General features: G+C 48.6%; 5 protein-coding genes across 5 annotated transcripts; 4 read left to right on the forward strand and 1 right to left on the reverse strand.

Annotated features, from left to right (window-relative positions):
• Positions 1 to 67: 67 nt before the first annotated feature.
• On the forward strand, positions 68 to 1,049 carry BC939DRAFT_151494 (uncharacterized protein). The gene has a single exon (XM_051550225.1). The coding sequence runs from the start codon at positions 184 to 186 to the stop codon at positions 862 to 864; it is 681 nt and encodes a 226-aa protein (XP_051412477.1). The 5' UTR covers positions 68 to 183; the 3' UTR covers positions 865 to 1,049.
• Positions 1,050 to 1,289: 240 nt separating this feature from the next.
• BC939DRAFT_151604 (uncharacterized protein) lies at positions 1,290 to 3,798 on the forward strand. Its single transcript, XM_051550226.1, has 6 exons — positions 1,290 to 1,410; positions 1,564 to 1,803; positions 1,916 to 2,065; positions 2,204 to 2,582; positions 2,696 to 2,853; positions 2,950 to 3,798. Exons 1-6 carry the CDS (start codon positions 1,405 to 1,407, stop codon positions 3,607 to 3,609), a joined length of 1,593 nt encoding a protein of 530 aa, XP_051412478.1. The 5' UTR covers positions 1,290 to 1,404; the 3' UTR covers positions 3,610 to 3,798.
• Positions 3,799 to 3,994: 196 nt separating this feature from the next.
• BC939DRAFT_151405 (uncharacterized protein) lies at positions 3,995 to 5,141 on the reverse strand. Its single transcript, XM_051550224.1, has 2 exons — positions 4,845 to 5,141; positions 3,995 to 4,715 (listed from the first exon to the last, which is right to left on the reverse strand). Exon 2 carries the CDS (start codon positions 4,711 to 4,713, stop codon positions 4,189 to 4,191), a length of 525 nt encoding a protein of 174 aa, XP_051412479.1. The 5' UTR covers positions 4,714 to 4,715; positions 4,845 to 5,141; the 3' UTR covers positions 3,995 to 4,188.
• A 1,376-nt stretch (positions 5,142 to 6,517) lies between these two features.
• On the forward strand, positions 6,518 to 8,244 carry BC939DRAFT_151298 (Nep1-domain-containing protein). The gene is made up of 4 exons (XM_051550223.1): positions 6,518 to 6,918; positions 7,394 to 7,535; positions 7,634 to 7,744; positions 7,872 to 8,244. Exons 1-4 carry the CDS (start codon positions 6,676 to 6,678, stop codon positions 8,093 to 8,095), a joined length of 720 nt encoding a protein of 239 aa, XP_051412480.1. The 5' UTR covers positions 6,518 to 6,675; the 3' UTR covers positions 8,096 to 8,244.
• A 2,345-nt stretch (positions 8,245 to 10,589) lies between these two features.
• On the forward strand, positions 10,590 to 14,478 carry BC939DRAFT_450366 (uncharacterized protein). Its single transcript, XM_051555522.1, has 4 exons — positions 10,590 to 11,040; positions 11,345 to 11,475; positions 11,671 to 12,526; positions 12,650 to 14,478. The coding sequence occupies exons 1-4, from the start codon at positions 10,887 to 10,889 to the stop codon at positions 14,260 to 14,262; spliced, it is 2,754 nt and encodes a 917-aa protein (XP_051412481.1). The 5' UTR covers positions 10,590 to 10,886; the 3' UTR covers positions 14,263 to 14,478.
• Positions 14,479 to 14,554: the final 76 nt, after the last annotated feature.

The following is a 14,554-nucleotide window of genomic DNA, read 5'->3' on the forward strand; positions in this document are numbered from 1 at the left end:
GAGGAGGGGGATGAGGATGGGGATGAGGATGGGGATGAGGATGGGAAAGTGGTTTTTGAGAAAAACGCTCGGGGCCGTGTAAGCAAAGTGGTGCCAAAAGGATAGAAGAAAAGGGCCTCCGTGACGTGGGACGTGGGGGGAGCTGTCACGCACAATCATCTCACTTGTCGTCGGTGGGTGCACATGGACTGTATTCCTTTTTCGCCTCTGCCCTTGGCCTGTCCCTCTTCGCTTCTTCGCTTCTTCGCTTCTTCGTTTCTTCGTTTCTTTCCCGGTCTCTTGCACGCCCACTCCTCCCTTCCTTCGCTCTTTCGCCCCTCGCTTGTCCCACACCCACACCCACACCCACTCCCACTCGACTCTTCCTCCTTTCTTTCCTTTTCTTTTCTTCTTTTCTTTTCTTTTCTTTTCTTTTCTTTTCTTTTCTTTTCTTCAGGGAATCCCACAATGTTCTCCTTCAGACAGGACACCCCTGCTGCAGAGGGACAGCCACAGCCTGCGCCCGACACCGCCCCTCCCCCGCCTCCTCCCCCCGCCGCCGGCCCTGCTGATATCCCGGCGACCATTGCCAGTCCAGCCACCCCTCCAATGCCCGCCGCAGCCGCAACGGCCGCCCCGTCCTCAACCTCCACAGCGTCTGCTCCTGGTCCTGCTGCTCTAGACAAGCCTCTGGTACGAGTCCAACCCGACCCATCGACCGAGGGAATCGGTTGGGGGGCCCAATTGTTCGTCTCTGTCTTCGTCTCCCCTTTTCTCTTCTCCGTGCCCAATCGCACCCACCATGCACCCGCCATGTCCGTATATCTCGCTGCGACAGTCGCGACAGCTCTCCCATCTGTTGCTAGTAGTCCACATTCCTCTTAAAATGCCTTGTGCTGCTGCAGAGCAGAATACATTACGAAGGGTAGCCTGTCGGCCCCTCTCCTCGGTCCTCGCTATTTCTTCCCGCACTCCCATCAGTCATACCATTATCGCTTTTCTGGGACTCGAAAAGACCTGGAAAACCTCCTGCTAATATCAAACCTCTGTTTTTTTTTTGATCCTCTCCTCCTCTCCTCTCGCCCTGTTGCCTTCGCCCTGTCCTGCAATTGTCTAGTCCAAAGCGCGCCAACTTCAGGACATTGAAAGCACTGAACAAGACATCACCTCGTCGCTGCAGAAGCAGCTGGAACATGTACGAAAAGACGCAACGTTATTTGTCTTTCCTTGTTGTTGATCTGGTCTGCATGGACAACAGAATCCTGTCCAACAACAACCGTTCCGCCACTCCCACGTCCATCCTGCATGATGTACTGTCATTGGTGCACAGCAGAGGAGCAAGGACGATGAAGACCTGAGAGGAGTGAATACAAGAACCAAAATATCAGGCAACTTCACACTCAATGGGAGTGGGGAAACCCCTCAATGGGTGTATGGTCCCATTACTGTCTCTTGGCTTCTGCATTATCTGTTCTCCAAATTCCCCTATTCATGCAGAAAAAAAAAAAAAAAAAAAAAAGTCTCCAGGAGTACATTCAACTAGCACAATTGCTGACCAGCCATGCATGCCTTTCTCCTTAATAGGCGCGCGAGACGACCGCCAGCCTCAAGGAAAACCCAACTTCCTTCAAGTCCAATCTTCAAATGGTTCAAGAGTCAAGTGATCCAGAGATCTTGAAACGCGCTCTCGCAGAGGCATTGGAAAAACAAAAGGAGCATGAGGCCACTATCAAGAAGCTGAGACACGAGGTAGATGTTGAGCGTGGGCATGCCACGATCCTTCGACATGACAACCAAGTCCTTCGACAGATGAAGGCCAACATGGTACCTTTTTTTTTGTCTTGTTACATTGAGATGGCTAGTAGTCCTCTTGTTCAATTTGAAGGTTTGATTGCTAATGTGTATTGCATGTATATACCGTCTGTGGTATTATTAGCATGCGGTTGCTGAGCAAGAGGAAGAAAATATCTCCAACAGACTGCTGAAGCGTATTTCTGGACTTAAGAAGGAAAAGGGCGAGCTGATGCTGCAGGTAGAACAGGAGGAGGAGTATTTGACAAAGACACTGCAAAAGAAGCTAAGCCAGGTGAGTTGGGTTTCATACTTACGGACATGTCGACTATGCATGTGCATAGTCCATATCTGTGTATAGAGGTGATCCAGTGGTGTAGCATAATAGCATAGCTGTTTAATATCGTTTTATCTTGGTCTCCTCCAAAACTAGCTGCAGAAAGAGAAGATCGATATGGAAAATGCCCTGGAGCAGGAGCAGGAGTACATCGTCAACCGCCTACAGAAGCAGTTGGACGCCATGCGCATGGAGCAGTCCGCCAACACATCAGCAGCGTCGAGCTGGCAGGACAAGGACCACAGCATCGTATCCAGCCTCCCCATCGGCTCATCGCCCATCAACATCGCAGGAGGCGGCAGGACCTCGAGAATCAACGCAAACCCGTCTCCGACGCCCTCGCCCACCCACAAAAAATGGATCCCATCGCACTCGCCCTCCTCCTCGGACCATGGACCATCACATCCTATCGTGGACATGCTTAAGGCAGAGTTAACAGCAGCCAAGGCGACACTCAACGAGCTAGAGCGAGAATGTACGTGGTAATCTCGAGAGCATTGGTGCTAAGAACACATATTTTACCAATCAATCTGTGCTTAACTTTTTTTTTTTTTTTTTCTGTTCGCCCCACGACACGCTTGGAAATAGATCTCATAAAGTTCAAGCAATGCAACCGATATCGGTCTGAGGTCCTTACCTTACGTCAGGAGTTGGGCCTGCCCATTGCCACGGATCTGTTGGTGGAAGATAGTCTTCCTACTGTGCTATCGTCCACTCATCGCACCGGCGGAACACCTTCAAGAAGGGTAAGTATGATTGATTTACATTGTTCGGCTGCATTTCAGATACATCGAACCTATGCTGACAATATTCATCTTTGGACATTATCCATGCATCTTTAGAACTCAAGCACGAGTGCCTCGGGATCGAGCAGGACTTCATATGGTGGTGTACCCGCTACACCAACAAACACCCCGGCGAATCCAGCTCCCATCAACAACCACCACTTCTCAAGTCAACGCGTAACCCTCTCGCCTCACAACCCACAGACAAATCCTTTCTTGGGCGGCAATAGTGCTTCAGGAGTCTTTAGCCACTATTCAACATCGCCTACACTCTCTACATTTCCGGGAGGACCACTGAACAACGGAGGCGCCAGCGCAGGATTCCCACCCACAGCATCAGCGGGGAACAACCATTCACACCCCTATCCTCACCACCAGCCGTACTCCTCTGGCAACTCGGGCACCAACTCGTTTTCGTCCTCTGTAGGATCCTTGGGCTCAACTTCGCCAATGATGCCGGTGGCGTCATCGCTTTCATCTACGTCGGGATTGCCGGCTATTGTACCTGAGCGCCAATCGCTATATCGATCCAAGAGTAGCAGCCGACAGAATGCGCAGTATATGCCTTCGCAACAACAGAGCTATCAGGCTTATCAACACCAGAGTGGGCTGTCTTCTTCACAGATGCCAGTATCATTGCAACAGCAAGCACAGCAGCAGTCGCAACAAGCACAGCAGCCAACACAATCAGCACAGGGAACTGGCGTGCCTCAATGATGGAATTTTCAACATGGGCTTCTGGCTGCTGTTTTGTAATCAACTCTCTTGGAGTTGCTCGTTTTGTTCCTATGAGAGAAGGGTCTGTAGATGGGCCGCATATCATCCCTATTTGAAGCGGTTGAAAGCGCAAGAAGGCGAACTATTCTATTTTTTTTCTGCGCTGAGCAGTGTTGTTCAGTTCTTTGTCTTGTGCTGCTCATTTTTGTAGATCGCGAACGCCGAGTCTTTTGTGCCAAAATGAATGAAAAGAGAGGAGTACCAAGGTGGGATATTATTTCCTTCGTGCACTCGTGAGTGTTTCTTGCATTGTCTAATTTTGTTGACGATTCACCCCAGAAATAAAGTCAAGGCAAGGCTTCTTTTTTTTTTTTTTTTTTGTGCCGCAATCACTGCTGTAACCCTTACTCAATCGAAAGAAACGATGCGAATCCTATAATGTATCATTGCCAACCAGTGTTCTTTGCTACACTCGTGTAGCTCTATAACAGACGACATAGATGCCTTGGATTTATTGTATTCGGTCCAAAGAACGTAAAAAGATGAGGAGAAAAGAAGGTCAAGCACTACGCAGTGTTTTTACTTGGGCCATTTCAGTTGGCGGGAGTTTGCTTGTAAACCGAGCAAGGTCGAGGAAACGTAGCGGACCTCAAACCGGGACTCGCGGTCGTCGACGAGGGCGTTGAAGAGCGTGAGGGCATTCCAGAGCTGGTTGAAATCGAGTGAGTGGCAGCGCAGGACGGCAGAAGCAGCGGTCATATTCGAATAGGTAGATATGGTTGAAACAATGGTTGCTGTTTCGGATGGCGATGATGGTAACGAGGGTATTGAGGTATCTGCAGCAACAGATGTTGGCGAAGTTGCTGTCTTTGTTACTGCTGGAGAGGCGGAGATGGACGTGGTCATGCGGTTGAAAGGGTCCTTAATCTGGTCGGTCCAGAATCCGAGGATATCTATGTTGATTCCTCCGCCCATAGCGGTGCCAAAGAGATCCTGGACGGCACTGGAGAGCATCTTACGGAAGGTCAGGATGGAGAGTTGATGAGCTGTCGCAGTTTTGGCTCTGGAAGACGTGGCGTCTGGTCCTTGGTCGTTGAAATCCATCTCTCTATACGGAAGAGGCAATAGTGAGTTGGTGTTAGAAGTTTGAAGCAGAGGGATGTATCCTTTTTGAGCTGAGTTGTGCGAGAGGAAGGTCAGATCCAGATGAGGCGGTTGAATGGATAGAGCCTTACACTGTAAGGTAGATGTAAAAGTGCTCTGACTGAGCATCGCAGAGGCGGGTGAGTTTCGTGAGTTTTTGTTGCTGTTGTTGTTGTTGTTGTTGTTGTTGTTGCTGTATGGGTGGATCCGCGGTGTCGATATCCATGGCTGTGCTCACGTCCATTCTACTGTCCTGTTGTTCCCTATTCGCTCCTGCTTCCCTAGCTTCTTTGCTTTCCTTGGATCCGTAGCTTCCTTTGACTCCTGGCCCCTGTATCTCTCTGTCTGGCTTGTCTTTCGAGGAAGGGTGATTGAAAAGAGAGATAGATGCTTGGGGCAAAGGTCTTGTTTTGAGAATGAATTGATATTACCCTTAAGTAGATACTTGTATTCAGGAGGGGTCTTAACAGCCCCAGTTGACATGGCAAAGTGGTGCCCAGACGCAAAAAATAAGTGAACTTTACTTCGGAACCCGATGCTTCTGAATCGTTTGGGTCTGCTTAGTTCGATGAGCAAAATGAATCACCATTCCAACCGACCTGTCGAGCCGTCTCTGGAGTCGTTTTCGAGCTACAGTTCAACCACGTAGACCACCTGACGAATTGGCCAATAACAATGCAATAAAAAATGGGCTTGGCTGCGAAGACCCTAGGATTTTGGGCCCCAGACGCCATAGTAAACCGGTGTCCTGGTAGCAAAACGAAAGAGAAAAAATGCTATATTGCTTTATTATTTGTGGAATTCCTTTATAGTCGAGGCTTTGATGGCACTCGAGTGTTATCAACCTTATATGATGGTGATGATGATGGCTAACCACGAATCAAACCTCGATTATATAAAGGAATAGGATCGAGAGGCCCGGTTGTAGTGCTCAACGACCAACTTGCCCTTGATCAGGACAGACATTTGATTGACTGGCAAGCATTCATATCCAAGGTCTATGCCTATGGGACATGGTATACGCACACAAATCCACTCCGTAGGAGGATGATTGCCTAGTTGCTTAACCATCCCGAATGGTTGACTCAATTCGCATCGCAATGTCTCCCAAGTAGAAACGAAGAGAAGTAGGCAACGAACAAATTTTCTCCGCAAAATTGGCCCTTGGGTTTCATATCTATCATTTTTCTCTGAGTCAACGTTGGAGCACGCTTTTGGCTGCGACCGATCATTCGGTTTAGTCGAGGGAAGGCGGATTGTCGAAAGCCGAGGGTATCTCACCAAATCACGCCATTATGCGGACAATTCAGAACGAAGGAGGTATAGTTGGGTCACTCACCCTTGGTCACAAAGAGAACGCTGTATGCAGACGTGGTTGTTCTTTTATGGAGGATATACAGCACCGCAGCTCTTGCATAAAGTACGCTGCACCCTCCTTCATCATCATCGCCCTTCCTGTCTAGGGAAATAAATTTCCCAAGTCCCTCTGTTCGCAACTAAGGGGGGGAACCATGCAGGTTTTCATAGTATTGATTGCGTCCTTTGCGGCAAGTCGCGTCTTTATCGAGTCTTCCTAATTACTGAATGCGGAAATATCTACTAAGAAGCGCAAACGTGGCGCCAATATTCCACCTGAGAAGCAGCAGGGGTCTTGGAGTGGGCGCCATAGGCGACGCATTTGATTGGTTCTGGTAACGAGTTATTTTGATTTCTTTTCTAAGCCATGTCAATGGCCTTTTTTTTCTTTTTTCTTTTTGGCCAGCCCTCGTTTGCTCGCTTTGCGCATCGTTCATCCCACTTCAAGCTTCTTCACTCCCTTCATCCACTGCACGACAAAGACGCTATTCAAGGCGCCGTCAGCAGCACTCGACAACTCATCACTGATCTACGCTTCAATACACCGACAATACGCACTCGACAGATATGGATTTGCCAGCAACCAACGTCTCAATGGTCCCCCAGGCACCCAAGGTGCCCAAGACTACGACTGAAAAAGAGAACACCCGACGCCTGATTGTCGTCCTTGAGTCGGCCTGTCTGGAGACCTACAAGGTCGGCAAGGACAAGGATGCCCGCTACCAGCTGCTAAACTGCGACGACCACCAGGGCATTCTCAAGAAGATGGGCAAGGAGGTCACTGACGCCCGTCCTGATATCACCCATCAGGTAGGAATCAGTGCTATCAATTAGAATCTTTGCGTGGAGCGTCTTATTGAATGGGATCCATGAGACAGACGGTTATGTTTAATGAAGGATTGGATTTAGTGGCACTATGAGCGAACCTTTTTTTATCGTTTGTGCTATCAGATTGGCAGAACGGATCGTCGTTGCCCCATGGTATCGCATTGTCGTATCTGTTCTGCCTTGCGTTCTTCTGCTTCTTGGTCACCCTACGCTCTATCTGCCGAATCGATTGCTATTTCCGCCCCCGCTTATTGTCATTTTCAAACAACGACACATTCTCGTTTGTACTCCTTGCCTCATTGGAAGCGCTGTGGGAATTTTCTTCTTTTCAGGATCGCCGATGGTGTCTAAGCCATCATTAGTGTCCATCTTTCACTTTCAAACCCAAATGGCATGGACACGGCACCGGGGAAAAGTAACTAACCTGCTTTATTTATCCCCTTTTCTATCTCTCTAGTGCCTTCTCACCTTGCTGGACAGTCCCTTGAACAAGGCTGGTCTGTTGCAAGTCTATATCCACACCGCCAAGAATGTTCTCATTGAAGTGAACCCTCACGTCCGTATCCCAAGAACATTCAAGCGCTTCTCTGGATTGATGGGTATGTCCATTTTGGTCTTTTCTCTCTCTCTCACACACAAATCGATTGTGTGCTATTGATCATTAACGGCTTTTTTTTCCTCTGTTGTTTTGGCGCAGTTCAATTGCTCCACAAGCTGTCAATTCGCTCTGTGAATGGATCCGAGAAGCTGCTTCGCGTTATCAAGAACCCTATCACAGACCACCTTCCTACCAAGTGCTTAAAGCTCGGTATGCATCGTTCATTAGAAGGCTGGAATGGGGTGCCGACAAACACGGGGATGGACCAGGCTTTCTATGTACATATTGTTAGCATTGTTTGCTGATCTGAAGGTCTCAATTCTTTATTTTCAATTAGCATTTTCTTACGATGCGCCCGTTGTTGCCTTGAAGGACTTTTTGCCCACCATCCCTGAGGACTACTCGATTTGTGTTGCCATTGGAGCGATGGCCCATGGAGAGGACAATTTTGCCGATCATTATGTGGACAAGAAGATCGGTGTGTCCGGATACCCTCTGTCGGCTTCAGTTGCATGCGGAAAGCTTTGCTGCGGAGTCGAGGACCTCTGGGGGATCGTCTAAAAGACGGTGAATGATCACGGACGAGCGCTTGAAAGATTATGGGAAGGGAACAGGAGGTTCATTCATTCTGAGGCGATCAGTGAATGTGCCAGGAACAATGGGCTCTCTCAACCTACAGTTTCGATACAGTTTCCTTTCTTTTCTTTTTCTTTCTCTCTTTCCGTCCTCGTTTATCGCGTTCCGTTAATTATCTTTGTTCATTTTCTTTTGGTTTTGCATCGGTCTCCGTTTTTTCAGTTCTTTCTTTTATGTGTGATCTTTTCTGCACTTTGCATTGTACAGTTTATATTTTCAACAAATGTTATTATTATTCCTCTCTCCCTCTCCGACCCCCTCCACTCCGCACTCGTATGGTTTTCCTTGTTGGACTCTTTGGACAGCAGCGAGTGGGCCCTTCGTTGTTACTGCAATCGAGGCGACCGTTTTGAAAAGGGAGCCAGTAGTCCATATCCTTCGGACCCGCACTGTCACTGTTTCTTCTCCAGCATTGTCATTTCATCCCGCAACATCCCAACAACAGATCAAACTTTGCATTCAACTCGAAGGATCTGTTTCTTTTCTGTTCCATGCATTTTACGGCAGATAGAACAAATAAATCATATGCCTTTTTCTCTATCGAAACAGGTCTTCTGAATATGCATCTGACAATTAAGAAGATGGTGAGACATAAAAGTAGTAAAATTAGCACATATTGCAACAAAGTATGGTCGATGAAGACAAGAGATAGTGGGAGTGTTGTGGTTATTTCATTCACTCATTCACAAGCAAAGCAGTTTGTCCTTTCATGCACCTCACCTTTCCCAGTAGACTGAGGTGGCACAGGGTGTCAACGTGTCGGCATCGATGAGTTGCCTTGCACTGCTCAAGGCCTCACACCTCATCACCTTTATCTTTGCCCAAAAAGAGGAAAAAGAGTCCATGCGGGCAAATCATTTTGCGAAACATTTATGCCCTGAAAAGGGGGCATACTTATCAAGGACTAATGGAAAATACATCCGCGCGATGGCAAACGCGCTTCAGGATCGGGTCAATGGTTCATTGGAGACAAAGAGTGGAAAGATAACATATGGAAGTCGAAGTAGCAATGAACATGCAAATGACGTGTTTTACTTATTCTAAACGGCGATCTCTCATAGACGCTTTTAGGTTAGCAGTAGCATGAGTTTATACCGAAAAAATGACATGAGAAAACCTCGCCAATTCTCATTTTTGCCTTAAGCTATCTCTATTGAGGTTTGGCCTGATGCCAAGGTCTGTCTGTACTTGCACGAATGGCCTTTCCTTGACAAACGTTGCTTCTACACACAAGGTACTCATTACTCATTTGCTCGTGTATTTGCAAATCACTATCCAATTAACGTACCATACCACTAAACGAAAAAAAAAAAAAAAAAAATCCTCCTCCTCCCGAGGCCGCGCCGTGATCGCCGATATCAATTCCATCGAGCGAAGTAATGCGACGTACTGCCCGATGCAAGGAAGCGACACCTACATCTGCCGTGATGATATCGCCCTCGCCATCTTCGTGAACGTCGGGATTGGGCTCGTTATCGTTAAACGGATTGTCTTTGTTGGTGGCATGGTCTGATACAAAGAGCCATGGGGTAATATGTGTAGCTTTCTTGGAGCAAGTTGATAACGACGAACTTTAATTTATTTATGGACCCTGATCTTTCGAATACCCTTTTTTTTCACGTATTTCCATCGCACTCACGGCCTCAGCGACGATGGCATCCGCCAACCTGTCCTGTGCGTCCTCAGTCGGCTTCTTGAAGATTCACATCAACTCCTTGTTCTGACGATCGTCCTAAGCAAGGGACAACCAGTGATAAAGAGTCAGGCATAGTAATACGCGCAAGTTGAAGGGCGGAATTTGGTATAGCACTTTCAAAGACTTTTTTCATTTCCGCGGCTCAACCTCCCTGCTCGGAGGAACCACTATTCTCAACGTCCGCCAGAGTTTTATGTAGTCCGTTCTGTTGTAGGAGGCAGTAATTGAGGGGGTGCAGCACATCCAAATGAACGTCCATCCTGTGAAATCTGGGCGTGAAGAGCAATGAGATAGATGGAATCAACAGTAGAAGAGACAAGGACAATCCAGAGGTAGATAAAAGACCATTGGAGTGAGTACTAGGAAACTAGAGAGTAAAACTGTGGACGCTGGGTGGCATTTGGCGGCCGATGGTTTGTTGTTACTGCTACATGCTGAGTGTGTCGCTCTTTAGGAGCATGGCCGCTTGAACTCGCGGGATTACGAGCTTATGGGCATGGTATTGGCACCCATTCTTTGTATGACGAAACGCCCTCGATCATGCTGACCCCTCTCGCTGGTACAGGCTTTAGATCGCTTAGTTTTTGATTCTTGGATCATTGCGACTGGACATGGTTACCTCGATAAGGCGCCTCCTCTTTGGCGCAGAGTATAAATGGAAATGGTCGTCGACTTCCTGTCGATGGGCCATATTTACGCCATTGAATTTCTTCAACGCTTACATGGAGGTGCCCGCTGCTCTCCCGCTGCCATACCTGGCTGGACAAATAGTTGACCATGAACCATTGCCATCGTTCTCCTCTTTTTCACATTCAGATTCAAATCCCTCACCCACATCGGCTTGGCTGATCCCTTACTTGCAACAGCTTGTATATGGACTTCGCACTTTAGGCCCTCAACAGCCTCTCTCGACACACATACACACCCTTTGACATATACACGGCTCCTTCCTTCGCTGGCTTGCTCCATTTCTGGTGTGAACTGCTAGTTTTGTTCGGCTAGTCGCTCCCCGCTCCCCGCATGGTCGTACAGCCCCGACTCGTCGGAGTGCTCTTGCGCGGTCGCTCCAATTGGAAGCCCATTGTCGAGACCGATATCTTTGTGCTCCAACACAACCCTCGGCAGGCCTCCCACCCCTGCAGGATCATCACCCGAGGATTCCCTCACTATCGAGGCAAGTCTCTCTCTGCTTTCACTTCTGCTTCTCCTCGTAGAGCACAATGCACAGAACTTGAATGGCTATACTGTCGCCTACTCAATCGACAACACCGCCTCCAATTTATTTCTCAGCACCAATGGATCAAGAAAAGAAAGACAACCAACTGTCCAGATATATTGGGAGCAGCAGTTTGGACAGAGGTGTATTGATATCCAGTACCCAAGCTATGGGTGCGTGCGTGTGTGAATGCTGACGTTATTTTCTTCCTATATCATGTCCTTTGATATGCTTGGTCCTCATATGCGCTGCATGTCTGTAGTGGCAGAAGGGGACTCAATCGAGCTGCTACAGGAGGAACTGACCCACTTGTCGCAGCATGCACGCGTCTCGATTCAGGGAAAGATCACTTCAAAAAAGATCGCGACCTGGCTCAAGGGCACTAGCTCATTGGTACGAGAGAGTCTATTATCATAATCCGCGCAGCTCCTTTTGTCTGTTCCACCACACACCGTTGCTTTCTTCACTCTTTTCAATCCTCATTTTATTGATTAAGGAATGCTTCGTATATGCATTCCGACCTGTAATAGCTACCTTACTGATTTCTCCCATAAAACATCGTTGCTATCCATTGCGTCCTGCCTGTAGGCCGCTGTCTCACCACCAGGGGATCAATTGCAGCAGGACGACGACGACGATGACGACGAAGACATCCAGGACGAGGACGGGTACCTCTCAGACCTCTCGACACTCTCGAATGGAGAAGTAGGCATGGACGAGTCCTATTCATTCAGAGTCGGAGGCGCTGGAAGGCTCCTGCGAAGAGCTATCTCGCTTGAGGATATGAAGGACTCATCTTCTGCAGCGCACCACCTAATACTTCGCAGCGATCAACCAGAGAGACCTGCTTCGGCTTCAATGTGCTTGCCCGTCGGCTCTGATACCCTTCCCCCGGTTCATCACCCACTACAGCCGCCTTACGAACTCGAATACCACTCCTATCCACACCCCTCGTCCTCATACATAGTAGCCAACAACCGCAGCACCGATCGATCCGGCATGACATCCCATCTACATGCGGATAGCTATGCCGTCTTCGACGCCGATCGTCCATTTGATCCGATGGTCTTGACACAAACACCCGAGCGAGAGTATTTAGACGATCCATTGGCGACATTCGTCTCGCGGCCCGGTTCGAGCGATAGCAAACCAATACGGTTTGCATACGCCGCCAGTTCGACGCAAGCGGACCATGCAGGGATGCGAGCGAGATCTGTGGATGAGACTACGCTGGCTGCAAATGAGCGAGCTCCTGGAGGCTCTTTAGCATGGTTTAATGCGTCACCCCTTCTCGATACTATCGTCAATTGGGTTGAAGGACCTGCCAACTATCCGGGAACAAAGAAGAGTGACAAACCAAATCCTCTGCTGGATATCCCGTTTCAATTCATAGCCATGTTGACTTATCCTGAACTGGATCCGGGAAATAAGCCGAGTCTTGCTGGTGAGACCTGTGATCATTGGTCGCGCTAGTGCATCAAAGCGATGTCAAAAGTATTACCGATCTCTGGGAAAGAAAAAGACATTATCGTGCACTAATTATACCTGTCTACTTCCATCAATGTAGTGGTCCGGGAAACAGCATTCGTTAGGCAGAGGCGCAAAACGCTACTTATGCTGACGACCTATACATTCTTAGTGCGATATTGTAGTTTCGATTTCTTTGTAGTTCTTTTGTTCATGAGCAACTGCGGGATGCTGTTCCTGATGAAAAACTCTGGACGCATAAATGTTACCATGGCCAAGGGTGCAGTTAATCAACGCGTTGGCTGGGCGAAGCAGTGGGCAGAAGGGATCTTCAGGAAAAGTGGCAGCGTTGCTAGCAACAACATTCAAGATTCCGCTTCACATGATCCACAGGGCGCTTCCTACTCGAATACGAATTCCAGAAAGCACGCATCTTCCTTGTCTACCACCCACACAGAACGCGACCATGCAGGAACAGCATCCGTAGTAGGAGAAAAGGCCGAGAGTACAGTGGACGGGAATATGCAAATCAAGAGGCGAGGACTGTTTCGGAAGCGAAAGACTTTGGGCAGCAACGGCGACAGCAATACCAACAGTTCGTCTGTGGCCCAAAACGGTTCAGGATCCTCCACCATTCCATCTTTTCTCGATGGAGGCGCTGGAGGAGACGACGCATCGGTCATGGCGAACAGAACCCGGAAGCGTGGGTTCTTCAAGAGATCCGCTATCAGTCGATCGGCTACGGCCCCGCCAATAGCGCTGAGCGACGTTTCCAACAATGCACCGACGACAAAGCCGCCACCTGTGCCAATTTTACCTGGGCAACCGGGAACGTCCCTGCATAACGGCGCAATGCCTCTACGAGACGTCTCACTGTTGCCAGCATCCAATCTGTCGCAGACACAGTCGTTACCCCATCCCCAGCTCTTGCTTCCACGGTCGCCGAGCCCCAATGTTATTAGAAAGGATGTATCATGGTCCAAGCCTTGGGGTTCAACATCTCAACCATCACAGCAACAACCCAACCCCGACTCTGCACCATCTTCCGGGACAACATCAATGTGTTCATCACCTAAAGTCGCACCTGTTACCATCCCTATACCACAGTCGCCTGGAAGGCTACTTACGTCTATCAACCCCCGACTGTTTCTTCCTGGATTTTCTCAATCCCAGAGGCAGCAGCAACAACAACAACGGTATCCGCATCCTCAGCACGAACAACAGTCGTTGTCTCTATCGATGTCCATCGAGAAATCTGTAGCGCCAACTCCAATCTCACCACAGCCACGCAATGCCATTGGATTATCGACTTCAGCTATCCTGGGAGGACAACATGGTCGAAATCAGGAGCAAACTCGAGCTCAAGAGTATCACAGCTTCGACATTCCGGGGGCGACCCTGTTCGAAGACGAATTAGGGGAGCCATTTGTTACGCATACGCCATTACCAACTTCCAAGTATTCGACATCGCCTGAACTTTTAGCAGTTTCTTCGCTTGTAGGAATCGAGACATTGGAACTACAAGGGATACAGTCAACGGATCAAAGACAACAGGGCGTGCAAAACTTGGCAGGAGCGTTCGATGCCGGCGAGGATATGGGCGCGAGCACAGAAGAGATGTGTGTCAGTATCGTGGAACTCCATATATCTGTCAAGGACGAGGCGATAGGTCCAGTGTCAAACACGCCTACAGAAGCCGTTGGAGCCGGCTGAATGTGAGATATAGTAGTATAGGAATCCTTGATTGCTTTATTCCTGTAGACAATAAGATTGAAGATCATCTGGCCAATTCGGCCTTGCATAGAGCTTTGTACTTGAATAGGGCTAACTAGAGTTCTCTAAGGTATATCCACGCATTTAGCAGCCAGAAGGTGTACTGACCTTACTTGTCGTCTGCTGTGTTCTTTTCTATGTTTGCTTTGAGTGAGGCACATATATCGATTCATTTCCGCGTCGATGCAAGGCGATGATGATGTGTCTGCTTTATTACCTTTATTACTAAAAC

The sequence above is a fragment of the Gamsiella multidivaricata genome (genome assembly GCF_025024155.1).
Source record: "Gamsiella multidivaricata strain RSA 2152 chromosome Unknown BC939scaffold_30, whole genome shotgun sequence".
NCBI lineage: Eukaryota > Fungi > Mortierellomycota > Mortierellomycetes > Mortierellales > Mortierellaceae > Gamsiella > Gamsiella multidivaricata.

What these genes read in the sequence shown, in the direction of transcription:
- BC939DRAFT_151494 (XM_051550225.1), top strand. Translation starts at nt 184, where the DNA reads ATGGACTGTATTCCTTTTTCGCCTCTGCCCTTGGCCTGTCCCTCTTCG.
- BC939DRAFT_151604 (XM_051550226.1), top strand. An exon ending in CAACGAGCTAGAGCGAGAAT is followed by an intron (nt 2,583 to 2,695) that starts GTACGTGGTAAT and finishes GCTTGGAAATAG; the next exon opens with ATCTCATAAAGTTCAAGCAA. An exon ending in GCGGAACACCTTCAAGAAGG is followed by an intron (nt 2,854 to 2,949) that starts GTAAGTATGATT and finishes ATGCATCTTTAG; the next exon opens with AACTCAAGCACGAGTGCCTC.
- BC939DRAFT_151298 (XM_051550223.1), top strand. Translation starts at nt 6,676, where the DNA reads ATGGATTTGCCAGCAACCAACGTCTCAATGGTCCCCCAGGCACCCAAG. An exon ending in GTCCTGATATCACCCATCAG is followed by an intron (nt 6,919 to 7,393) that starts GTAGGAATCAGT and finishes CTATCTCTCTAG; the next exon opens with TGCCTTCTCACCTTGCTGGA. An exon ending in TACCAAGTGCTTAAAGCTCG is followed by an intron (nt 7,745 to 7,871) that starts GTATGCATCGTT and finishes ATTTTCAATTAG; the next exon opens with CATTTTCTTACGATGCGCCC.
- BC939DRAFT_450366 (XM_051555522.1), top strand. Translation starts at nt 10,887, where the DNA reads ATGGTCGTACAGCCCCGACTCGTCGGAGTGCTCTTGCGCGGTCGCTCC. An exon ending in TCAAGGGCACTAGCTCATTG is followed by an intron (nt 11,476 to 11,670) that starts GTACGAGAGAGT and finishes TCCTGCCTGTAG; the next exon opens with GCCGCTGTCTCACCACCAGG. An exon ending in AAATAAGCCGAGTCTTGCTG is followed by an intron (nt 12,527 to 12,649) that starts GTGAGACCTGTG and finishes CCATCAATGTAG; the next exon opens with TGGTCCGGGAAACAGCATTC.
- BC939DRAFT_151405 (XM_051550224.1), bottom strand. Translation starts at nt 4,713, where the DNA reads ATGGATTTCAACGACCAAGGACCAGACGCCACGTCTTCCAGAGCCAAA.